The 26,005-nt window shown below is 41.4% G+C and overlaps 1 protein-coding gene across 1 annotated transcript in view; it reads right to left on the bottom strand.

Moving 5' to 3' along the window:
* Nucleotides 1-25,024, bottom strand: part of pclob (piccolo presynaptic cytomatrix protein b) — a 61,800-nt gene extending 36,776 nt beyond the window's left edge. The window contains exons 1-14 of the mRNA XM_065957320.1: nt 24,890-25,024; nt 22,192-23,389; nt 20,994-21,842; nt 18,927-19,763; nt 17,848-18,756; nt 16,815-17,759; nt 15,717-16,592; nt 14,589-15,461; nt 13,567-14,418; nt 12,393-13,223; nt 11,036-12,193; nt 9,668-10,801; nt 8,206-9,276; nt 1,025-1,954 (exon numbers count right to left, since the gene is read on the bottom strand). Coding sequence (XP_065813392.1) covers nt 1,025-1,954; nt 8,206-9,276; nt 9,668-10,801; nt 11,036-12,193; nt 12,393-13,223; nt 13,567-14,418; nt 14,589-15,461; nt 15,717-16,592; nt 16,815-17,759; nt 17,848-18,756; nt 18,927-19,763; nt 20,994-21,842; nt 22,192-23,121 — 12,195 coding nt within the window. The 5' untranslated portion in view covers nt 23,122-23,389; nt 24,890-25,024. The remainder of the gene's footprint in view (nt 1-1,024; nt 1,955-8,205; nt 9,277-9,667; nt 10,802-11,035; nt 12,194-12,392; nt 13,224-13,566; nt 14,419-14,588; nt 15,462-15,716; nt 16,593-16,814; nt 17,760-17,847; nt 18,757-18,926; nt 19,764-20,993; nt 21,843-22,191; nt 23,390-24,889) is intronic.
* Between the last annotated feature and the right edge of the window lie 981 nt (nt 25,025-26,005).

Raw genomic sequence — 26,005 nt, 5'->3', positions numbered from 1 at the left:
TTTATTTTATTTAATTGTTATTTGAAGAATAAGAGTATATGAAATATGTTCAGACATTTTTCTTTCTTTTAATTATTATTATTTTTTACAATTTCAGATGTCATTTTGGATATGATGTAGCCTTGGTGCATGGCACTGACTGAGAGAGGGTTGGAATTGTGTCAGCACTACAGTACTAAGAAGTTTCAAGACCTTCTTCAATCAGGTTGCCTTCAGAAAACATACGTAGCCTACTACAAGATGTTGAAGAAGTGAAACTGACATACAGAATGTGACCATGTTCCATGTGGCAACTTTTTTTTTTTCCTTAGCACCGATTGCATCATTCAAAATGAATTTAAATTGTTTTTCAAATTTAAAAAAATGTTTCTTCCCAAATCTGGGTGCACATAAATGTAGCATGCTATTCAGAGCAATCCTGAAATTAATTGGTCTTTTACACCAAATCACGTAAGTATTGTAATTTTGAGGTAAACAATTGTGTTGCTTTTTTTTTTTTTTTTTTTTTACAATTTGCAGAAAAACAGAAACAAGCTCGATATAAGTTGGTCTTATTTGACTTTATAATAAAGGAAACTTCTTACTTTAGTTGAAAGACACATTTACTTAAGTGTCTTCCATCTATCATTTTAAAACCGTATTTTTTTTTAAAGGGATTAGGATAAAATAAACCAACAAATGACTGGTGGGGAAAAAAATGAAAGTGTGTCATACAAAACTCTCCATTGAGTGTTGAATGATTTAAATGATTTAAATTCTTTTTTTTTTATAAATCACTGTGATAGTCTTCCCATCTGAGAGAGGAACCAAAACATGAGCTGCTTTTTTTCAGCCAAATACAATTCAGTTACAATTCAATTCAGCTATGAATAAGTTGGCTACATGTTATATGCAGTTTACATTTTTAAGGATTTTAAAATCATTATAGTGAACTTATATCAAGTATTGAAGTTATGATAGTGAGTTATGGCTCTCTCTGTTATGTTGTTTACTTTCAGAAGAAGTTAATTGGGAAAAATCTTACTTTTATGATGTTGGACAGAAGCTGGACAGGAGCTGGACGTTTTTCTGGAGTTAAGGTCACATCAGCTATGTTTCCAACTGGCTTCTCTGCCACTTTCTTGCTGCCAGGCTCTACTTCTGATACCCGCTGTGCTTCCTCTGACATTGGTTGCAATTCATCTTGCTGTAAAGACTTTGTTGGCTCTATCTGTTTGATGTGGTCATCCTGCGGCACTTCCTTAATAATCCTCTCTGGAGCAAACAATTCTGGCTTTGTTTCAATCCCTGGAACAGTTGTAGCAACCTCTTCAGAAATAGTGGGAGTCCGTACAGATGTAGCTGCAGTCACTGGAATAGAAAGAGGCTCTGCTTCATGTCCTTCAGCTTTGATTGTTGAAAGATCAGGTTTAGACTCTTTAGCCTTTGGAATTTCTGTCACCCTGGAAACCAATTTCACTGCCTCCTTATTATCAACTGTTACAGTCTTGGGAACTTCTGTGTTTGGTACGTCCCCTATTGGTGTTTCTACTGTCTGCTTCATTAGGGCCTGGGGTTCAGTTACTTCGGTTTTGGATGTTGCTAAAGGAAGTTTTTCTGATATAAGAGGTGGAGCCTTTGCTGTTGTGGGTAAGACTGCAGTCTTGACCTCGATTTGTGTGGAAGCTGCTGTGGGTGTAGTTTCTAACACGACAGATGTTGGCTCCATCTTTGCCTTTGGGCCCGGGACTGTTGGTATTGCCTTGATGGGGTCTGTTGTGGGCTCGGATTTTGCAGATGAAGGTTTTGGCTCTGCCTTGGTAGGGGGAGTTTGGGGCTTTGCCTTTGTGGTTGCAGGAGGGGCTGAGGTCTCTGGCTTTGCGGATACAGGTAATGGCTGGGACATTTTTCCTGAGTCACCCAGCTGTCCCGACAATGCCCTTTGAGTCTGGCAGTTCAGACATAGCCATTCCTTCTGTGATGAAAAAGACAAACATACTATCAGTATCAGCACAACAGAGATCAACGTAAAAACAAAAGGAAAACAACCTTGTGTAATAATGTATTAAAATGAATGCTGAATCAGCATTTTGCCATCACAGCCGGCCTTTTTCAAATGCTGAGTTATATCAAAGACCTTCAGTACCTTCAGTACTAACCTTCACCCTGCACTTTCATTCCCTCATAATTCAAGCAACCAAAGCAAATTCATAGAAATCCAACATATTCAAATCCTTATTAGCATTACGCTGGAATTGACCACACATGCAAGACAGCAATAAGACATGTTACCTGGCAATAGAGCTAATCATATTTTAAAAGTAATACTTTTTAAAATCCGACTGTTAAGGAAGAGAAAAAGGGCTCAAGCTGTCAATAGATAAAACGTGTTTCTGTAGCAGCCTAGCAGACCAAATCACAGCAATGCGCCTGCCTCTGCAGAGCCAGGGAGAGCAGGTCAGATAGACCAGACAGAGGCAGAGATTACATCGCATACATATCCTGTTTGAGAAACACCATTTAAGTTTTATGTGCTTCATCCAAGAGATAAGGTATCAAACCAAAACACATTTACACTGTCTTATATCCTTATTATGGAACAAATTTGGCCACATGTCCACAATAACTGTCTAAGTACTTTATAAAAACACATTTTGCCAATCTCTGATTCCGAACACACTTACATGTGAATAACTAATTCAGAGCTACATGTCCTGTGCATTGGTAGTATTGTGGTAATATTAATCTTTGTTCCAATGAACCAGTAAGAGAAATTCTATTTATGTTTAATCTTGTTGTGTAACGAATTTTGTAACATTCAAGAGACTGTTTTTACAATGAATAGTATGTTCAATCAACGCTTGATGAGCTGCATGGGTAAAAATGTTTTATTGAAGCTAAGGTGCTTTTGTTCAGTCACCTGTGGTTACTCTGGTATGGTAATCCTCATCAGCATAGTGCCTAATGCTGATAATCATGTAAGCCAATCAATCATTTAAATCTCAGTTTCATCTGTTATCTGATGCGGGCTTATTCTCACTCATGATAACCTTTCAAAGGTGGACAAAGTGAGTTTATAATGCTCCAGATTAAAACTAAAGGATGTTATTCAGGCAAATCCTTTTTTGTTATTAACAAATCAAACCTGTAACTCCTGCTATTCTGCCTCAAACATCCATCTATAATGCAATTTTAACACACCTGTCTTCTTCTCTAACACTTGCCGGGCGTAATCACAGATTACAAGGAATGCAAATCCTTAACATACAAATGCTAATCAGAAAAGTTATGTCAATCGAGGGTCCATTCACATGATAAATTAGTGATAAAAAACTCCCAACTCTTTATATGTTTTCTGATCACCTCAAAGACACAGCACAAAACCTCCTCACAGGCTGCCTATATGTATAGATTAGTTATCTACAGCAATAGAAATAAATTGAACTCTGTATCTGTGTATGTAAAAATCTATTTTACTGTGTAGCTGAAATCCTGAGCTGCCATAACCATAATCTCAAATAATATGACAGTTTAAACACTTTATCCATTTAAGATAGAAGGATGCACTGGATTTTAAGATCAGATCATTTTTTATTATTTCTCAATATATACTGATGCTCAAACATAATTAGGGAAAATGTCCTATGCTGGATATGTCTGTCATTGAGATTATTATATTGATATTGACACTGATATTTAGGTCGCTGCAGGGTAACCTCCTTATATTTAGTGACAATTGATACATGACATACAGATGTTTTTCAAAGGATTAGGATTGTCAGAAACCACGTTTGCAAATCCAATTTAAATCAGAAATGGTGGCCCATTGCCTGTCATAGTTCTGCTGCCTTCTAACAGGACAAACTTGAAAGGAGCTATCAGGAGAATGATCAAAGAGCAGTGTTCACAGATGGAGTGTTTCTGCTTGTCGACTGTATTCTCCTTCTTCTGCAACCTAAATATGGCCCTGGCCTCACACCTCTCCAGGTGCTGGTATCACACAGGTCCAAGCCTCAGCATTATAGCTGCCCATTTTAACCAAGGGAAGGACTGAGTGTTTACATATGCAAACAAACAGTTGCTTTTGCATTGTGTACTATACTCCGAATTAATGCCAAATAAATCAGCTACAATAAACATCACCGTCTCAACACCGCACCAGCCTTGCATCTGATAACTCCTTTAACCTTCCTGTTTTAAATCAGACTTCAAAAAAACATCTAAGTCAACAAAAAAAAAGGACTAATCCCATCACATTCCCCTTCAGCGCCAGCAGTGCCTCGCGGCCACACAGTCTGAGAGCCATGACTCAGAGCCACAGGGTCTGGAAAGTGGCCATCATCCTTTTGTCTAATTAAATATGTTTTATAAGTAAAGAGCAAGAGCCCCCGGGCACAGATCCGTGGGAGAGGCTGCTTCTTGTGATTAGCCTGGAAGCTGGATTACCAGACCTTCCCAATGACTGCAGTCAGAAAATTATGCTCTTGACACACAAGCATTCTGCATCAGACTGGATCTGCAGAGCTCTTTAAAGAATTACCCAGTACCCTTTTTTTCCCACAGCAAAAGGCTCTCTGCTACATCTTATTCGTTAAATCCATCTAAATCAGGCACAAATGAGCTTTAAACATTAACATATTGAGAAACCTAATTTTTCTACTGTATTCCCAATTACGCAATTACACACATCCTCACATACAAAGTTGGCACATCCCATTATGCATTATGAATACCTGAAACAAGATATAATTCTTGTTCGCCATTAGAATAAGGTGTAACAGTTGTGCAGTCCAACAACAGCATTGTAAATCAAGGTAACAAAAAGTGCACACTCATATATCAAACTGCTCTTAACGGAGAAGCTCTGGCACTCTGGCATTTCCAATCTGATGAATCAATGCAGTCATTTTTGTATTACCGGTATTGCACAAACCCACACTTCTATACACTGTAAAACACAAGTCACTGGGTGGTGCTGATACTACATTTCATTAAAGCTCAACTGATGTTCAGCATTTGGGCTGTAGACGACACCACTTCTTCCCAGACTCTCTTCTATGCCTCCCTGCTATTGATACTGGAGCAGGCAAGTTTCTTATTGATTTTCTGGCAGATGCCTTTGGCACAAGCTGTAGCTGGCAAATATACTTAGCTTTCAGCACACCCCTCCAAAACAGAACTCCTTATAAATCAAGCCCCCAGATAATAGAGAACGTTGACCTACTAATAGGTAATAAGCAGAGTGCTTTATTCTGAAGCAAAATAGAATACAGCAACTGAATTTTCGAAAACGTCAAATGGCATATGAAGGAACCTTCTTTTGATGGAGTGGTACAATGGGTGGACAATCTGCAAATGTGAGATAGAAGGTGTGGCAAGACAGTAGAAGTTATATTAACAGGGCCTAACCTCTAAGGTAAGGTCCTGTGAATCTAATAATTACAATAGAATCATGGATCCTCACAATCAGAGCAATCATTGTAGCTTGAGGGATACGTGTTACCACTTTTGATGAAATGATAAGGTCATAATTAACACTTTGTCAAGTTGAAACTTTTTAAAGGTCACATATAATTATCCTTTTCAAGCAGTTTAAATAAGTCTCGAGCTCTTCAAAACATGTCTGTGAAGCTTCTTGTTAAAAATCCGCTCTGATCCTGTATTTTATCATGCCAATTAACCCCTCTATTTCAGCCATGCTCAGAACGGGCTGTTTCTGTGTCTATATGCAAATGAGCTGTGTCTGACTACGCCCCTCTGGAAGGGCTTGGGTGGCTCAGGCTTTCTTGCGCAATGCCCTATTATTTGCATTGATGAGGCAGTGCAGAACTAACACCTAGCTATGGGAGTGTCACCCACGTGGGGGAGGGTTTACTGCTCTTTGTGATGTCACAAAGGGAAAATCTCTAAACAGCCTGTTTGAGCACTTATTTTCTGAAAAGTGAAGCAGGTAAAAGACGATGAGGATGGACTTTTCTCATAATTTGGGGGGCTTGTAGACAGACTGGAGACACAGTGTTAGAAAAACATGGTATTTTGAATAATATGTGACCTTTAAAGAGGCAGTTAAAAATAGTAGGGATGCAGGAGGTAGGCAGGGCTGGGTCCCTCCTCAGAGTGACTATTTTTAACACTGTCACTAGAAGCACCACGGGACGTCTCATGGTTATTATTGGGCTAACAGTCTGGGATTGTGAGGCTTGCAGCAAAAAAAACAAAAAAACATCTTGTGTATGTAAAGACAATAAAAATGTTGGTTTCAATTAAAATAATTCACGTGCTGCATGGTTAGCCTCTGCTTAGCCTGTGTGTCATTCATAATGCATCTTGTCAAAAATAAGTATTTTTTGCAAGCTCAGCAATACGACGGTCAGCAGCTTTTACCTGTGATTAATTGAAACGATTCAGGAAAACTTCCTCTGGAAAAGACATATATGGCTTTAAAGAAACTTTCCAAAAAATACTGAGGAAATATACTTCATACTGTCCTGTTTGTCACACACAAGCACAAGCTGGCAAAGCAGGACACACGTGTGCCCTACTTAACAGACAAGAGTCACTCACAGGCCTTTGATAGTATCAGCTCAAGCAGAACAGGCAAAACGAAAAAAAATGGATACAGCTAGTGCTCACTTTGCCCAAAGTGGCCTCTCTCCTTTTGAACCTCAAGTCCTTGCCATTATGTCTGCCTATCTAAAGAAGCCACACACAATCGTGATAGAGAACTGGCAGTCATAGACCCTTTGGATAAAGCAGGGCAGCAATAAGTATGGCGACTCATCCTTAACACATCTGTTTAAGCTAAGCTATTTCTGTTCTTGTCGGCTGTTTGGGGGCATGAATCTATTATGTACTGTACACAGCAGCAATCATCCATGTTTGTCCCTTCCCCCATCAGAAGTCTACCCTGAGGCTCATCCCCCCTCTCTGGTGTCCATGTAAAACGTGAGAAGTGTCAATTACATAACAGGCAAATCTCTGTCAGTGTTATTTCTCCATAACGACGCACCATTTGGACTGAGCATGTGGTAATCCGTTTCTGGGAAATCAGAGTGAATGCAGAAATAAACAAAAAGAAAAACAATGCTGACATTTACTCAATGACTAGAGAGATGATCTTTGTTAACCGACAGTCAATTTTTCATATTCTTAACTGTCTGTAAGAAACACTTGGTCTTTTAAGTATTCAAACAAATTAATCTAATTGCCTAACAAACCTACACATTATTCAAGGCAGCAACAGACAATAAATAACAATAAGAAATAGAAAGGCCTGGTTACACAGCCTTGCATTTAACATTTGTGTACAATACATATACACAGGTACACATGAACTACTGCCGCCCACATGAAATGATGGGAAAACAGTCGAATTAGATGGAGTCACTGTTCTGTGAGAGAGCAGATGGCCTGAAAGGAAATGTCTGCTGCTCTAATGTACTAAACTGTGCTATACTGGACCAAATCCTTGTCACCTCTGCTTATTGGCATATCACGGGGCTCTGACGTCTCAGATCTCTCACGGGGGTGGAGATTCCCTGTTCCCTGGTCTGCTATGGCAGCAGATCCCATCTCGCTAATGCTGTTGCACAACCTTCAATCACTTTAATTCATTTTCAGAGCGGCCAGTCTGCTGATGCACTCCTCTCATGAGCAGTTATGTAATGTCTCAGGTCACTCTTCTGGAGGGAAGTATCTTTAAAATGTCGTTTTACCACCCCAAGAAGGGTTAGGGTCAATAATTCACATGGATCATGATAATTAACAGCCTACAGATGTATTTTCAAAGAAACATAGTTTCAAGGAAGCTCTCCATACATTTTATGTGCTCTGGCAACCTAATTTACTATTCCTCCATTCTATACTATTTATGGTCTGTGAAAAGAATATTCAATATATTGCTGGCTGCTTTTTCCTTGGAAAAAAGATGCCAATCTCCCAGATTCCAGCCTTTTACATAAAAAAAGAAGTCATGGAAATAGTAAAAGCCCATTGTACTGCTTGCACGTTCTGCTTGCTGTGCAAGAGTTTACAATCAAATGTAAAGAAATGTATAAGTATGTTAATTTAATAACACAAACATATGTGCTTTTCAGTAAATAAGAACTCTCACCGTTTTAAAGCTGTGTCAGTTATATGCTAAGATGTAGATGTGGCTTACAATATTAACATGTATGCTACATTTCATGTAGAAAATAAAAGTGAAAACAAATGTATATCACTTACTGCTGATGTATGAGGCATGGGGTTAAATCCACAAAGACTGCACACAGTTTTCTTGCATTCAGTGCAGGTGTCGTAATTTGGAGGGTCTTTGGAGCCAATGTTGAGTTCTACTTTACAAAGAGGGCAAGTGGACAGACTAGCTTTAGGAGCGACTTGTTTCACTTCCATAGGTGAAGCTTTCACTTCTTTTGCCTGTTCATTGGGCTTGGCTTTTTGAGGTGGTTCAGATGTCTGTGGTTTGGTCTCCTTTACAGAGGGCATCTTGGGTGAAGCTGGAGGTGTAGGTTTAGGAGAGCCTTGAGTTGTGATTGACATCTTACGCGGCGTAGGTGGGGTAGATTTAGGAGAGCCTTGGGTTGTAATTGACATCTTACGTGGTGTAGGTGGGGTAGATTTAGGTTCGTCCTGAACAGCTGTTGTAATCAATGTAGATGCAGAGCTGAAAAGAGATGAACCAAAACCAAACATCTTCCCAGTCACTGACTCAGCTGACTTTGCAGCAGCAGGTTGAGTTTTAGGACCACCAAATCCAAAGAGACCTCCGGATTCTTGCTGTTTAGCAGGCTGAGCTGCTGGTGTTGCAGATTTGACAGGAGGGGTAGCAGATCTTAAGGGCTGTTGTGGCGATTTTACAACTTCTTGTTTCGTAGGACCTGCCTTGATTACTGGCACAGTAGTTTGAGGAGGCTGTACCTTTGGAGCGTTTTCTTCAAACTTCTTCTGCTCGCTAGCCACATTCTTGCCATGTCCTTTCTCAGTACTTGAAAGGATCTGTGTCTTTTGAAAAGAGTCTTCTCCTGGTGGGTCTGTCCTTTTAACTGCAGTTGGCAAAGGAGCCTCAGCTTTGGGGGTTTCTCCTCTTTGGGATGTTGCCTGAGGGATCTCCTTTTTGACTACTGGTGACTCTGAGGGCTTCTCCTTCTGGATTACTGCTGGTTTATTCGTCTGTTCAGAGCCAGGTGTAAGAACCTTCCCTGGGGAATGTTGCGGTTTCACGACAGGGCGTCCAGCAGGCTCAGATGCCCCTAGAGCTCTGTGCATCTGGCAGTTGAGACAAAGCCATTCATTTACCTGAAAAAAGAGCAATGAAATATATCAGCTATTGGTGAATTAAAAAGAAACAATCTGATTATGATTGATAAACCAAAGATTTCATATTTTGCGGGACACTTTAATTTGTTTTAAATTAGCTGTGTCAAATTGTTTTACTTCTTCTGTCATTTCTGTGTCACATGTGTTTTTTCAAATTCTCTTTCATAGAAGCTTAAACGTACCTAGGATCAAAATAAATCATCAGCTCCATTATCTATGAGGATGTATGTTGAGTTATTCTTAATTGCCATACTAAACTGTTATGGTATATAACATTTCATTTTACAGTAAAATTGTCTTATTCAAATCAAATCATCAAATTAACTTTTATTCTTCAATATCATATGTCAAATTAGAGCAAGTTATTTACCTCTGCCACATTTGGCATGGGATTAAATCCACATTGGTTGCAGACATTAGTCTTGCACTCTGTGCAAGTGTTGTAGTTCGGAGGATCTTTAGAGCCTCTGTTTAGTTTAACTTTACAGAGTGGACAGATGGATAGTTCTGCTTTGGGAGCACTTTTGCTTTCCATTGGTGCGCTGGGTGGCTCTGGTGGAACTTTAATTACTTTGGCTTGTTCTTTTGAAGGAGTATTCTCCTGTTGTAATTCATCTGGTTTCTTCTCCTGAGGTGTCTGAGAAGCAGGTGGCTTGATATCCTTTGCAGGCAATGTTTTAGGGGATGCTGGTGGTGTAGTTTTAGGAGAAACATGGGCTGCAGCTGACATTTTACGTGGAGATGGTGGTGTATTTTTAGGTTCATCCTGGACAGCAGAGGTTATTAAAGTTGATGCAGAGCTTAAGAAAGAAGACCCAAAGCCAAACATCTTTCCAGTCACCGACTCAGCAGACTTTGCTGCAGATGGCGTTGTTTTAGGACCACCAAAGCCAAAGAAGCCTCCTGACTCCGGTTTTGGAGACTGAGCTGGCGGTGGTACAGACTTTGCTGGAGAGCTACCTGCTTTTGCAGCTTGTTGTGGGGGTAGCTTTCTCACTTCTGGATCAGGTGAAGGAGCAGACTTGGCGATAGAAGTCACAGCTTGTGGCAGCTTTTGTTGTGCTGGCTGTCCTGCCTTTGGATCTGTTTGAGGAATAGACTTAGCAGTAGAAGTCACAACTTTAGGGGCTTGCTGCTGAGGCGCACCAGGCTTTCCTTTGGTTGTCTCTGTAGAAGGGATTGGTGAGACATCAGTCTTTGTTATAGTTGATGGAACAGCTTTGTCTGACAATGGAACCGCTGAAGGGGCCTCTGTCTTTGTTAATGCATCAAGGGCTGAAGTTGTGGTTTCTTTGGTCTGAGCTACATTGACTAGCTCAGTCAAGGTTGCGGGAGGTTTAAGGGTGTCATCCTGAGAAATTAACATGGGTGTCTCTTTCTGCTGAGTTTCGGCAGGGACCTCTTTGCTTGGTGATGGTTGGGGTTTTATCATGGGGAGGCCTGGAGGTTCAGAAGCTCCTAGGGCCCTTTGCATCTGGCAGTTGAGGCAAAGCCATTCCTTCTGCTGAAGAAGAAAAGAATACAATGAGTAACATTCTTTCCATTTAAATTCACAAAAAAATCTCAATACAGCCCTTCAATGCAGTATTCAAAATACATGTGTATTTTTTAGAAATTCTAAGACATGTATGTTAGGGCAAGGGAACAAGGAATATACATTTGTATTTAAACAATTCCACACAAAATGTACTTAAAAAAGATGGTTATTCATATTTTTTGTGGACAATGATTTAATTACCTCTGTTGCAGTTGGCATGGGATTAAAGCCACATTTACTGCAGACAGTGGATTTGCATCCAGTGCATGTCTTGTAGTTGGGAAGATCCTTAGAGCCCATATTCAGTTCTGTCTTACAGAGTGGACAAACAGACTGGTCCACTTTGGGAGCAGCTTGGTAGGCTTCTGCTGGAACATTGTTCACTTTTGCCTTTTCTGACAAAGGAGCCTCGGTCTGCTGAAGTTGGATAGGAATCTTTTCCAGATTTGGTACCTCAGGATCAGAAGATTTTTCCTTTGCTAAAGTCATCTTGGGAGAAACAGGAGGGCTGGACCTCTGTGATGCTAAGATTTTGTCAGAAACTTGAGCTGGAGCAGACATTTTGTGGGAACTTGGTGGTGTTGTGCGGGACTCCTCCTGAACTGAAGACGTTATCAAGCTGGATGCTGAGCTAAAGAGGGATGAACCAAATCCCAACATCTTTCCAGTGACTGCGTCAGTTGTTTTTGAGGAAGCTCTCGGAGATTTAGGACTGCCAAAGCCAAAGAAACCTCCTGAATCTTGATTTTCTTGCTGTGTTGATGGAGGGGCAGGTTTGGCTAGTAATTTTTCTACAGTGCTTGATTCCTTGCTCAATGTTTTTGGGGGCTGGACTTTATCATGGGATGTGATCAGTTGTTCAACAGATTTCTGCACTGTAACAGATTTCTCATCTTTTGTTTCTGTGGTGACAGGATAAGTTTTAGCAGGCAGTGGTTTATTCAAGTCTGAAACCACAGCAGTTGTCTCTCTACCAGGAAGTGCATGGGAGGTGGGAATAGCCTTTGTATCCCTTGTAACCTTTCCATCGTTTGTTGGGGCTGAAACAGAATCTTGGGAATCTTTTGCAACAAGCTTGTCAGTGGTAGTTGTTTGAGTACCATCCATTTGATGTGTGGATATAGTTTCTTCTTTAATTTCCTGGGCACCCGGTGTTGGACTGCCCTGGATTTTGTCAGGCACAATTTTTTGTGCAGAAATAATCTCTTTCTTTTGATGCGCAGGTGCATCTTTATGAGCATCAGCAGTTGAGGACACTTTGTTGGGGGATGCCTTAAGTTTCATCAATGGAGGCTCTAATGATTCAGATGCTGCAAGAGCCCTTTGCATCTGACAAGTGAGACACAACCACTCGTTTACCTGTGGGGAGAGCACACACTCTATTTAGTAAGAATGTATTTTAGATAAGTCACTATAATTGCATTGTAGTACAGTTCAACAAAAATGTAACACATTTTGTTTTAGATCAAATATGTCATCCGTTTATAGAATGGTATGATATAGTTTTATCAAGTAATTTGCATCATTATTACAAACATGCTTAGTGAATCTCACTTACATCTGACATATTTAGCATGGGGTTAAATCCACACTGGTTACAGACAGCGTTTTTGCATTCGGTGCAGGTATTGTAGTTGGGAAGATCCTTGGACCCAATGTTGAGTTCAAGCTTACAGAGTGGGCAGGTTGACACGCCTTGTTTGACAGTGGCTTGGGGGACTACTGATATCTCTGATGGAGCTTTGTCCCCTTTGGCCTGGACGTTTTGCGGTGTTTGTTTGGGTTCTTCTGACTTCTTCTGTTGTTCGTTTTTCTGGGCAGCAGGGGATTTAATCTCTTTTGCAGGCGACATCTTTGGAGAAACTGGTGGAGTAATTTTGGGCTGGTCAACAGCTGAGGTTATCAAAGTAGATGCAGAACTGAAGATAGAAGAACCAAAGCCAAACATCTTACCGGTTACTGACTCTGCTGGTTTTACAGCATCAGGTTGAGTTTTACTAGAACCAAACCCAAAGAAGTTTCCAGACTCTTGCAAAGTCACTTCTGGGGCAATACTCTGTTTACGTTCAGTTTGCCTTGGCTGTTCAAATAATTTGTTTGGACCAGGTGTTTTCTGTGGCTCCTGTGGCCTTCTTTGAGAGGTAGCTGGGCTGAGCTGTTTTGGACCTCCATGCTCTTTAGCAGTCTCAACTGTATCTGGCTGTGCTGGTACAGATGGTTTCCTTTGAGATAAGTCTCTTGATGGTGGCTCTTTCTTTTCAGGCTCAGTTGGGCCGGTGACGTCTTTGGGGCTTGCAGATATTTGCAAGTTGGTGGGAGCTACATGTGGAGGCTTTGTGTCTCCGAGAGCCCTTTGCATCTGGCAGGTGAGACATAACCACTCCTTCACCTAAAAGAAATAAGGGATGTCATTTTACACTTATCTTACCGTTTTAGACATTTTGTGTATTATTAATCTTGGATTGTATTTGTGTATTGCAATTAGAATAGTTTTATTATATTTCATGTTTATTTATGTGTGTGTGTGTCTGTGTGTGTAGTAAGATAAACTAATTGGAAACCTCAATATGTATTACCCTATGAAAAAAAAAGGCATGCAAAATTTCAGAACTGAAAAAAGAATTGAAATCAACAGGAATTGAAAAGTCAACAAGACAAATTTAGTGAATGTTTAGTTGAATAAAATGATTTACATTCAAGAATCTGTAAAAGTTAAATGGTCTAATTCTTACCGATGTGTCATTTGGACTAGGGTTAAATCCACACTGCTTACAGACAGTGTTCTTGCATTCAGTACAGGAACTGTAGTTTGGGAGATCCTTGGAACCGATATTGAGTTCGACCTTACAGAGTAGACAGGTAGACTGGCCTGGTTTGACAGGTACTTGGGAAGCTTCTATCGCCTTTGAAGACTCTAATGGGGCAACCTCAACCCTTTCTGATGCAGTTGTCCTGGTCTCCTTGGACTGCTGTGCTTTCTTCTGCTGCTCAAGCTTCTGAGCATCAGGAGACTTCATATCTTTTGCAGCAGACAACTTGGGAGAAACTGGTGGAGTAGTTTTGGGTTGGTCATTAGCTGAGGTTATCAAAGTAGATGCAGAGCTGAAGATAGAAGAACCAAAGCCAAACATCTTCCCGGTAACTGACTCTGCAGGCTTTTGAGCATCTGGTTGGGTTTTACTACCACCTGAACCAAAGAAGCCTCTTGATTCTGGCTGTGTAGCAGTTATTGTACTACTCTGTTTATGTTCACCTTGATTTTCTTCTTTTGGTGGCTCCTTTGAACCCACCCTCTGATTTTCCTGTGCTTTTTTGTGATCAGGCGCTGGGCTGTCCTGTTTTAGTGGTAAAGTTGCAGCCTCTGATTTGGCTGTCTGCAACGATGCTGTAGACGGTTTCCTCTGTGGTAAGACTGGTACGGAGGTTTCTGTCTTTTGAGATGTAATTGGTTGGGAAGAGTCCTTCAGCTGGGCTGCTGCAGGTGAAGGAACTTTACCAGGAGCAGTTTGAGACTTCATTTTGGGAGGCTCAGATGCTTCAACTGCTCTTTTCATCTGACAGTTCAGACATAGCCACTCTTTTACCTAAAATTACAGATATATGGTTATGTGTTGCTTTTGATTTGCAAATAGAAACAGTTCATAACAATCCAAATATACAGAGTAACAGATTCATTTAAACCATACTAAAGATCAGTAATATAAAGCATTAATTTATTTTGAAAGAAAAGGTATTTATGTTTTCCTTAACTTACCTCTCCTGTTGGCATTGGGGTGAATCCACATTGGTTACAGACAGTGCTCTTGCATTCAGTGCAGGTATTATAGTTTGGTAGATCCTTGGAACCGGTATTGAGTTCAGCCTTACAGAGTGGACAGTTAGACTGGCCTGGTTTGACAGGTACTTGGGAGGCTTCTGTAGCCTTTGAAGATGCTGATGGGGCTTTGTCAGCTTTGACCTGTCCTGATGGAGTTGTGCTGGTCTGCAGGGAGTGCTCTGCTTTCTTCTGTTGCTCAAGCTTCTGAGCATCATGAGACTTCATATCTTTTGCAGGAGACATCTTGGGAGAAACTGGGGGAGTAGTTTTGGGCTGGTCAACTGCTGAGGTCATCAAAGTAGATGCAGAACTGAAGATAGAAGACCCAAAGCCAAACATCTTCCCAGTAACTGATTCTGCAGGCTTTGCAGCATCAGGTTGAGTTTTAGGACCACCAAAGCCAAAGAGGCCTCCTGAGTCTTGCTGTGTCCCTGCTGTGGTATTACTGTGTTTGCGTTGAGCTATGCTTTCTTGATCTGGTGGCTTCTTTGGACCTGTCTTTGTTCTTTCTTCTAGTACTTTATGATCTGTTGCTGGACTTTCTTGTTTCACTGGTAAAGTAGCAGTTGCTGATGCTGTAGATTGCTTTCTCTGTGGTGACACAGGTTCTAAGGTCTCCTTCTTTAGTTGAGCACTATCTGGACTGTCTGTCTTTTGTGTTACAGTTGGTTTGGAATTGTCCTTCAATTGGACAGCAGCAGGTGAAGGAACTTTGCTGGGTGATTTTTGAGACTTTATGGTGGGATGCCCCAGCTCGGATGCTTCAACTGCTCTTTTCATCTGACAGTTCAGACATAGCCACTCTTTTACCTAAAATTACAGATATATGGTTATGTTTTGCTTTTGAGTTGCAAATAGAAACAGTTCATAACAATCTGAATATGGAGAATAACAGATTCATTTGAACCATACTAAAGATCAGTAAGGTAATTGTAATAAGCTTATGAATATTAAAAAAAGTCTACAATATAAATCCACTGACTGCAATGATAATAGAGACATTTACGGTATATAAAGTATTACTTTATTTTGTAACAAAAGGTATCTATGTTTTCCTTAACCTACCTCTCCTGTAGGGATGGGGGTGAATCCACATTGGTTACAGACAGTGCTCTTGCATTCAGTGCAGGTATTATAGTTTGGTAGATCCTTGGAACCGGTATTGAGTTCAGCCTTACAGAGTGGACAGTTAGACTGGCCTGGTTTGACAGGTACTTGGGAGGCTTCTGTAGCCTTTGAAGATGCTGATGGGGTTTTGTCAGCTTTGACCTGTCCTGGTGGAGTTGCACTGGTCTGCAGGGAGTGCTCTGCTTTCTTCTGTTGCTCAAGCTTCTGAGCATCATGAGACTTCATATCTTTTGCAGGAGACATCTTGGGAGAAACTGGTGGAGTAGTTTTGGGCTGGTCAACTGCTGAGGTCATCAAAGTAGATGCAGAACTGAAGATAGAAGACCCAAAACCAAACATCTTCCCAGTAACTGATTCTGCAGGCTTTGCAGCATCAGGTTGATTTTTAGGACCACCAAAGCCAAAGAGGCCTCCTGAGTCTTGCTGTGTCCCTGCTGTGGTATTACTGTGTTTGCGTTGAGCTATGCTTTCTTGGTCTGGTGGCTTCTTTGGACCTGTCTTTGTTCTTTCTTCTAGTACTTTATGATCTGTTGCTGGACTTGCTTGTTTCACTGGTAAAGTAGCAGTTGCTGATGCTGTAGATCGCTTTCTCTGTGGTGACACTGGTTCTGAGGTCTCCTTCTTTAGTTGAGCACTATCCGGACTGTCTGTCTTTTGCATTACAGTTGGTTTGGAATTGTCCTTCAATTGGACAGCAGCAGGTGAAGGAACTTTGCTGGGTGATTTTTGAGACTTTATGGTGGGATGCCCCAGAGGCTCAGATGCTTCAACTGCTCTTTTCATCTGACAGTTCAGACATAGCCATTCTTTGACCTAAAACACAGTAGACAGCTTGTTATGTATAACTGTGGAATAGCAGAAATCGATAAAAAAGTAGAGCATTTATAAAAAAATAGAATATGAATGAAAATAAAATCAAAATGAGATCATTTGAAAGAGGTTACAAATCGTATTACCACACATTTATTGCAGATGTATGCAGTAAATATAGACATAATACCCTTGGTCCAATATGTTGTGAAAAATGTAATTTACCTCTCCCATAGGCATTGGGTTAAATCCACACTGGATACAAACAGTGGTCTTGCATTCTGTGCAGCTGCTGTAGTTGGGAGATGCCTTGGATCCGAAGTTCAGCTCAACCTTACACAGGGGACAGCTGTCCTGGGTTGTATTAGAGTGTGCTTGGGTAGTTGTTGCTGCTTTTGATGGCTGTGATAAAGTTTTGTCTTTTTTGCTCTGTTCGGATTCCACTGGTTTTTTCTCCTGCTCTGGCTTCTGAATTGGAGATTTTGGCTCTCTTGCTGGCGACATTTTGGGAGAGACTGACGGTGTACTTTTTGGAGAAATCTGGGGCACGGTGGACATCTTTCGGGAAACATGTGCTGGTGCAGACATCTTACGAGGGCTTGGTGGTGTAGTGCGTGATTCGTCCTGAACAGCGGATGATATCAAGGTGGATGCTGAGCTAAAAATGGAAGACCCAAAGCCAAACATCTTCCCAGTCACAGACTCTGTTGTTTTTGAAGCATCTGTCTTTGTTTTAGGACCACCAATGCTAAATTGGCTTCCTGTCTCCTGCCCTGCATCTGGGGTGACTTTTCTCTGTTTTATTCCCAGTTCATCTAACTGGGAAGTTGGTTTCTTGGATGGGCTCTCCTGTGTGTCAGTCTCTGATCCTTTTGTAGCCTTATTAGCTAATGATACTGTTGAAGGCTGTATTTTCTTAGGAGACCCTGGCGCAGAATTCCCCTTCTTGTGAAGTGTATCAGCCACTGGAGCTGCCATTTTTAAAGGTTCATCCAATTTTGGCTGTTCCTTTTTAAGAGTTTCCTTTTGATTAGGTATATTTATTTTCTCATCTGCAGTAGATGGGTTTTTTTTGCTGGCTAAATTATGAGGTTTCATTGGAGGTGCTGTGAGTTCAGAAGACCTAAGAGCTCTCTGCATCTGACAGTTGAGGCATAGCCATTCCTTTACCTGAAAAAAAGAAATGATGCAAAATTAATTGACATTGACTTTACATTCATGCAATTATTTAAATTACTGACATCTTTGCTTTAATTACCTCTGACACATTTGGCATTGGATTAAATCCACATTGGTTGCAGACAGTGTTCTTGCATTCAGTGCATTTGTTGTAGTTGGGAGACTCCTTGGATCCAATGTTAAGTTTCACTTTACATAGTGGACAAGTAGTTTGGCCGTCCTTGGAAACAGATGGGAAAGCTGCTACATCTTTCAGAGGCTCTGATGGAGCTTTTTCTACCTTGGCTTGTTGTAATGGAGAGGCTTTCGGTTGTTGCACTTGCTCTTGTTTCTTCTCCTGCTCTTGTTTCTGAGCAGGAGGGGATTTCGTTGCCTTCGTGGCAGGGATCTTGGGAGAAACAGGTGGTGTCTTTTTGGAATCATCTTGGACAGCTGAGTTCATCATAGTTGATGCAGAACTAAAGATAGAGGAGCCAAATCCAAACATTTTCCCACCTAGTGATTCTGAAGGCTTTGCAGAATCAATTTGAGCTTTGGGACCACTTAATCCAAAGAAGCCTACAGATCCCTCTTGTTTAGCCGAGGCAGTATTACTTTGCTTACGTTCAGATGGATTTGTCTTGTCTGGTTGTTTCGGAGGATCTGGCGCCCGGCCCTCCTGCATAGTTTTCTGACCAGGTGCTGGGCTGACTTGTTTCTGACTTTCAGCACTTTTAATGACTTCAGGTTTTACAGACTGCTCTGCTGGTGTTACTGGTTTCCTCTGAGGGGAGCCTGGCAAAGATGCCTCTTTTATTTTAGATCCAGAAGGTGTTGGAATGTCTTTCTGTTCAGATTTATCTAGTTGGCAAGTCTCTTTTTGTACGTCTTTGGCAGGTGCTGTGACTTTGTTTGGTGAGGCCTGTTGTTTCATCATGGGAGTTCCAGGAGGCTCAGATGCTCCGAGTGCTCTCTGCATCTGACAATTAAGACATAACCACTCCTTCACCTGTATGAAAACAAACAGTTAATAAGCACAATTAAGATCAGTATTCTTGTGCAATGGAATGTAATTCACTTGTAAAAAATAAATGTATTACATAGTTAATAAAAAAGAAAGAATGGGATAATCTTGTTGAGGTAGATTTTCTGTATTCAACAGCAGTTTCATGAGCTTACCTCCTTCACGTTTGGCATGGGACTAAATCCACATTGGTTACAGAAAGTATTTCTGCAGTCTGTACAGGTTTTGTAGTTGGAAGGCTCTTTAGAGCCCATATTGAGTTGCAGTTTGCAAAGAGGGCAGGTAGACTGGCCTGGTATGGAAATTGCAGCGGAGGCTGAATCTTTCTTCGGTGGATCTGAAAGAGGTTTTTGTACTTTAGGTTGTGCTGGTAAAGGACCCTTGGTATGGTGGAGTTGTTCTGTTTTTATTTCTTGATCTGATTTCTGGGTAGTGGGGGATTTGGAGTCCTTTGCAGCAGAGATTTTAGGAGAAATCGGTGGGGTTGTTTTAGGCTCATCTTGAACTGCTGAGGAAATCATAGTGGATGCAGAACTGAAGATAGAGGAACCAAAACCAAACATTTTCCCAGTCACTGACTCAGCAGGCTTTGCAGCATCTCTCTGACTTTTAGGACTGCCAATACCAAAGAACCCGCCTGTCTCCTGTTGGGTAGCTGCAGTGACATTTCCCTGCTTTTGTCCGGTTTGGCTTGGATGGTCTGGTTGTTTCTGAGGCGTCGTCTTCCGGCTCTCTTGTGGTGTTTTCTGAACAGGAGCTGGGCTAGCTTGTTTAGAACTTTCTGGCCCTTTAGCAGCTTCTGCCTTTACCACTTGTGCTGCTGGAGTGGATACTTTTCTCTGAGGGGAGCCTGGTGCAGAAGTCTTCTGTAGAACAGGCTGTGCTGGGGTAGGTTTTTTAATTGATGAGTCGACCAAAGATTTCTCTTGATGAGTTTTAATTTCGCCAGTAGACCGTTTCACCTGGCAGTTGAGACAAAGCCACTCTTTTCCCTTAAAAACACAAACAAAGAAACAAATTATACATGCATATGTTTAAAAATAACAGTGCACAATGAAAGCTTGAAATATAATAAACACAAAGTAAAAATGTATTCCTAACAGAAAAAAACAGTGAGCTAAATCGATCATTTTAAAACTGCTGAGGTAAGCTCATAAATAAGTAAGCAAAGTTACAGTATTTACAATGACGTTTACACTATACAAATTAAAGTTCAAATATCAGCTGTAGAGGGGTTCAGAAGCACCGATGGATCTACCAATCCTGATCTTGGTTCACCACTGTTTCAGTTTAAGCATTATCACCTGATCAAGTAGCCTCCCTACTGTCCTTGGCAAGTTAGCTTACTAACTGTGCATTGAATTACAAGAGTCAAGTGTCAGGCCCTTTGTGTCTCAGATACCCTGAAAGAAGCCACGTCCATTAAACCTGTATGTGGTATTCCCTGCAAGACAATCCCCATGTGCTGTGTGTTTATGTGATTAAAATGTATGTGTATTTTCCCTACAGCTTTTTAACTAACTATAAATTATTTTAAATATAATTACTACAATCCAAAAAGGACTTAAGGGAAAGGCCATGACCCAGGAGGCGTGTGCAGATGTTTTTTTTTCTGTCTGAAGGTCTGACACATACCCCTCTTACAGCCTGACTGTTTTGAGGCTAGAGAACTGTGAGTGGAATATTAAAAAGAAGGCTAAGAAAGATGGCTTTGCAGCTTAGTCAGCTATAGTCGTAGGATTGGCCCAAAACATTCATCACTAAAGTTATTTCATTTTTTAAAAAAATCCAAAACATGCCTTTTATCATAAGATGAACTTAAACTGTGTGACTTGAAATGATTGCAGCAATTACATGTATTCATGTAAATATTTTTGAACCATTTGGAAAAACAATAGAATAATGAACCACCCTAAACATCAAAAGGAATTGTTCTGCTTCAAAAGCCTTAGTTTACAAGGATTGTTTGTGTACTACTTTACTGTTTCTACGTAATGAACACCTCAGCGATAATAAGCAATAGTGTAACAAATTAGACTGTACCAGCTGACTGGTTATCTATGAACTATGGCAGCAAAGGAAATGTGCATCAGAATTTATAAAGAAGATGATGATGTATGTCAATAATTAGAGTTCAAAGATTTGAAAATTCCTTCCTCCCTTTATTCAATTCTTCATTTATCCCTTTGTTACCGTATTGATCAATATCAACCATGTCTTACCTCTTTAACATTTGGCATTGGGTTAAATCCACACTGGTTGCAGACCGTACTTTTACAATCTGTGCAGGTGTTGTAGTTGGGTGGATCCTTTGAGCCCTTATTGAGCACCATCTTGCAGATTGGACAAGCTTGGCCTGATTTAGAGACATTTTGGGAGGCTGCTGCTGCTGCCTTTGGAGTCTCTTTAGTAGCATTGGCCACTTTGTCCTGTCCTACTGTATTGGATTTCCCTTCGGTGACTTGCTCTTGTTTCTTGTCTTGAACTGACTTTTCTACCGGGGGTGGTCTGGTCTCTTTTGTTGACTGCATTTTGGGAGAAATTGGTGGTGTGGTTTTATGCTCATCCTGAACAGCCGAGGTTATCAAGGTAGATGCAGAGCTAAAAATTGAGGAACCAAAACCAAACATCTTTCCAGTCACTGACTCCTCTGGCTTTGCAGCTACAGGTTTAGAGCCCCCGAAGCCAAATAAACCTCCTGACTCCTGCTGAGGAGCTGGAGCTGCACTGCTTTGTTTTCGTCCAGTTTGACTAGTCTGGTCTGGTTTTTGAGACCCAGATTTTCTCTCAGTCTCAGGTGTCATTTTCTGCATGGACGCTGGGCTGGCCTGTTTTTGAATATCTAGTCCTTTAGCAACTTCACCCTTGGATGGCACTTTTGCTGAAGTAGACTGCATTTTCTGAGATGAACCTGATGTCGCCATTTCTTTTGCCACAGATGAGGCAGGAGATGGTTGACTTTGAGCAGGGGAGACTTTGTTGGGCGAGGGCTTTTTTATGGAAGGTCCTGTTGGTTCAGAAGCTCCTTGGGCTCTCTGTATCTGACAAGTAAGACACAGCCACTCACGGCCCTATAAAGACAACGAAAACATAAATACATTTTCACAGTTAGAAAATATAGATGCTCGAAGTTAAAGACAAAAAAATGGTCTAGAAAAATATTATTTTCTTCATTTAACAATTATAGTAACCTTGAAAAATAGAATTTCTGATAGTGTGGTATACATATAATGCAGTGTCATAGTCTATTTAAATGATGTAACCTCACTGAGCTTTCCCAAATTGCACTTCTTACATAGTGAAATAGTTTTCGATTGTCAGTTAAAAATCATATAAAATTAAGAGCCAAATGTATATACTTTAAAAAGCAGAATTCTGTTAGAAGACACTATAGTAAAAAATAAAATGTACTGTACTTACATCAGAGTCTGGAGGGCTGAAGCCACAGAAGCTGCACACGTCTGTTTTACACTGTGTGCATGTTTTATGGTTCTGTGGTTCCTTGGTGTGCATATTAAGTTCTGTTGTTTTACACACAGGGCAAAGAGGCTTAGCTGCTGCTTTTGACTGAGATCCAGCTTTGGTCGCCCCTTGTGATGAAGACCCTGTCCGAGAGAGGCCAGGTGTTCCAGGTCCCTTAGTGCCTTGCTGCTGAGGCCCGGGTTTAACCGAGGACTGCTGCTGTGGTGTAGTCCTGACTCCTTGCTGTTGCTGTCCTGCCTTTGTTGAACCCTGTTGTTGCTGGGCTACTTTAGGGGAACCCTGTTGTTGCTGTCCAGATCTTGGCGACCCCTGCTGCTGCTGCTGCTGCTGCTGCTGTCCTACTTTAGGTGACCCTTGCTGTGTGCCAGTTCTTTGTGACCCAGCCATTGTGGGGTCTTGCGCACCAGACTTTGCAGGCCCTTGTTTTTGCATCCCTGTCTTAGGTGGAACCTGTTGTTGTGATGGTGCCTTTGAAGGTTCTTGTTGATGTCCGGATTTAGGTGAACCATTCTGTGGGGGACCCTTAGGCTGTGTCCCCGCCTTTTGAGCAACTTGTTGCCCGGCAGGCTTGTTTGGGGGTCCTGCCTGTCCATTCCCATGCAGCTGTGGTGACCCTTGTTTAGGAGGAGGCTGGCTCTTTTGCATAGAGGGGCCCTGGCCAGATTTTTGGGGTCCCTGCTGCGGTTGAGGGCTTTTGCCAGGGCCTGCTCCTGGTTGCTGTTCTCCAGGTGGCGGTACCCCTTGCTTAGAAGGTGATTTCTGATTTTTATCCCCTTCCCCATCATCGCCAAATAATCCAAACTTATTCACAGCAGAGGACACAGCATTTAGGGGGTTGGCTCCACTTAGGAATTTGGAGGAAAACATGGCGGGGTCTTCCTCCTCCTCCTCCTCCTCCTCCTCCTCCCCCTCCTCTTCCTCTTCCTCCTCCTGCTCCTCACAAGAGCTGGAGTCTACAGGGCTGTCTGAGTCAGAACAGGAGCTGTCTCCTCTCTGTTCTGCCTCTCCTGCAGAGGCCTGAGGGGGGGCTGTGGCTGGAGCCGGGGAGAGGGCATCTACAGTCCCGATGCTGCTGCTGCTGCTGCTGCTGCTGCTCCCTGGGCTCTCTTCTGGCTCAGCATCTACATCAGACTTCCTAAAATGCACAAGAAACAGAAAGAGAGGACGTGTTCGATTATAGGAGGACCATACAAGACTAAGGAATAATTTCTCTGTATATTTTGTGGTGGAAAAAAGAAAAACCCAGTAATGCAGCAACAGCAAAACCAAAGTGTGATTGATGAAGAAACCTTATATCATTCATTGACTGTTTCACATTCCAAAGCTGGGTCTCTGATCCAATTTAACATTTTGACTCAGAATTATTATCAAGTAATGTGTGATAAAAATTCCATTAAGAGAGAGCAACCTTTTATAGCAAACTGAGGCTTTGACTCTGCAGTGCATACATATTCTGTGAACTGAAAAACAACAGTGAAAAGACTGTTAATATGCCTCTGTGACACAACACAGTGCCTTACAAATATAATTCACTTTTATCCGAGCAGAAACGATTATCTTTTACATAGCAAGTCGTCGCCTCTATACACAGAAAAGCCATTAATGATTCAGCCTCACTTTGATTCACTTCGCTTCGACTGTTGCTTTCAGCACCATGGACAGGGTCAGAGCCGCTCTGCTGGTCACACAGCATATATAGCCTAACTGTACAAACCCCAGAGATCGCTTTCAGCCAAGCAATACAATACGGTGCAAAGTGTAACACAGGAGGAGGCATACGAGGCTATACTCTCAACAGCCACTACAAATCAAGCTACAGTAACCCATCCAATGTGGACTCACAGGTTACCGGATTACTATTTAGCCTGCCATCGTCATCCTCTGCTGATGGCATGCTCGAGTTTTCCTCGCCCAGTGTGTAGAGGAGTGAGCAATATCATGCAGGATAGGTTTTTTTTTTTTTTTTTTTACAGCAGCACGACGAGTAAACACGGGAAAGCTTAGCGCTCTCTTTGGAGAAACTGCAGGCACATCCGGGGGCCTGTCAAAAAACCTGATACTTTGCGTTACAAGAAGCAAAAAATCAAGTCTGGGATGAGCAACTGTCTGTATAATTTAACGTTTACACGCATTTGACATAAAAAACAAAACAGAAAACACTGGTTCACAAAATGAGCAGTTAAGAGGATTTGATGTCAATCCACATCACATCGTTTTATCGTGATGTAAAGAAGCAACATACATAACGCCTGACCGTACACATAGCCTGATAATATGCAAGTCCGCAAAGGGTATGAGGTGATGACAGCTCTGAGCACAGGGAAAGCAGGAAATAAAAAGCACGTTATCACCTATTTGTGTGCCCTTGAGCAGAAGTCTGTGTAGATTTCGGAAAATTACAAATCTTGTGCAATCCAGATGTGTTTTAAAAACCAGCAAAGAATCAACGAGGAAACCCATCAAAAGCTCTGTCATCGGCGGCATCCACAGAAATACCATCTGTTATCCACTCCCGCGTCTCCCCCCCACCACCACCACCACCACCCATCCTGCAGCCGAGCATCCTTCACCCTACATGGTCACAATGTCAAACACTGACGCGCGCTATTCCCGTGCAAGCGGAGTAAAATTGTACCTTCATCTACAGCAGATCTGTGTCCCTATCCTCGACCCGAAACTCCTCGGATATCCCCTACGTCCGTGTCTGATCGCTGGAGGGATGGAGGGCACAGGGCAGCAAGATAGAGAGAGCGATCAGCATCCACTCCGCCTCCCACTCCAGTGCGCAGGCGCCGCATCTGACAGGTGATCACAATATATATCACGCACGGAAATTGAAATTAAAGGGGACAAGGCGATTTATTTCCCCCGGAGTCACGTGTGATCGGCGGCGGAGACCTGAAGATTTACCCACCTCGTAATATGTTGCACATTCTCTCTGCGACAGCGACATAGGCCCTATACGAGATGTCAGTGTGTAGATCATGAGTACTGTGGAGGGATAATGTGATTTTAGCAGCGAGAGTGCAGAGCCATCAGGGGAATGTCAGTTATTAATCAGATGAAGTATTCAATTTCACATATCATGTACCATATTTGGTATTTTCTAAACCAATCTATACTCAAACATCTATACTGAGATTCAACTTTTGTGTTTTCTGTATAATAAGTTAAATATAGCCTAGATTAAGGAAACATACTAAAAAGGAGAATAGGTTGATTGTTGACACTGTCTTGCATTTTCTCTAAGAACTTAAAAAAAAACAGATCTATGTATTTGCTAATCTTTTACAGGTTAATGCCAGGTTAGCATTGCAAGTTAGCTGAGCATTTGCTATCCCCATAATATTGATTTATCTGTTATCCTATTAATTTTTTTTTATTATGAACTATTTACTTTTTTATGATTTATTCTGTATGTGTTGTTACAATTATGTATCAGTTTAATAATATATAAGTATACATTTTAAATGTTATTCCGCATCTTAGCTCTGAAGCGTTATTTATTTGTTCTCTCCTGCTGTGTTTTTTTTTTATTGTTTGAATGCACAAACGGCTCCAAACCATAGCTCCAAAACAATGGTTCCTAGTGGGTTGAATAACATTTTTTTAATTGAATCCAAAATCAGAGGAAAAGTACTGTCATTTTTTTTCCAATTTTACTTATCACAGACATTATATGTCCTTCCATCTCTCCGTTTTTTACACTGTAAGTAGCATGACTCGTCTCAGCTTTTTATAATGAGCCTCA

The sequence above is a fragment of the Labrus bergylta genome, chromosome 7 (assembly GCF_963930695.1).
Source record: "Labrus bergylta chromosome 7, fLabBer1.1, whole genome shotgun sequence".
Classification (NCBI taxonomy): domain Eukaryota; kingdom Metazoa; phylum Chordata; class Actinopteri; order Labriformes; family Labridae; genus Labrus; species Labrus bergylta.
Note: the sequence above shows the minus strand (reverse complement) of the source record. Positions and strands in the feature narration are given on the sequence as shown.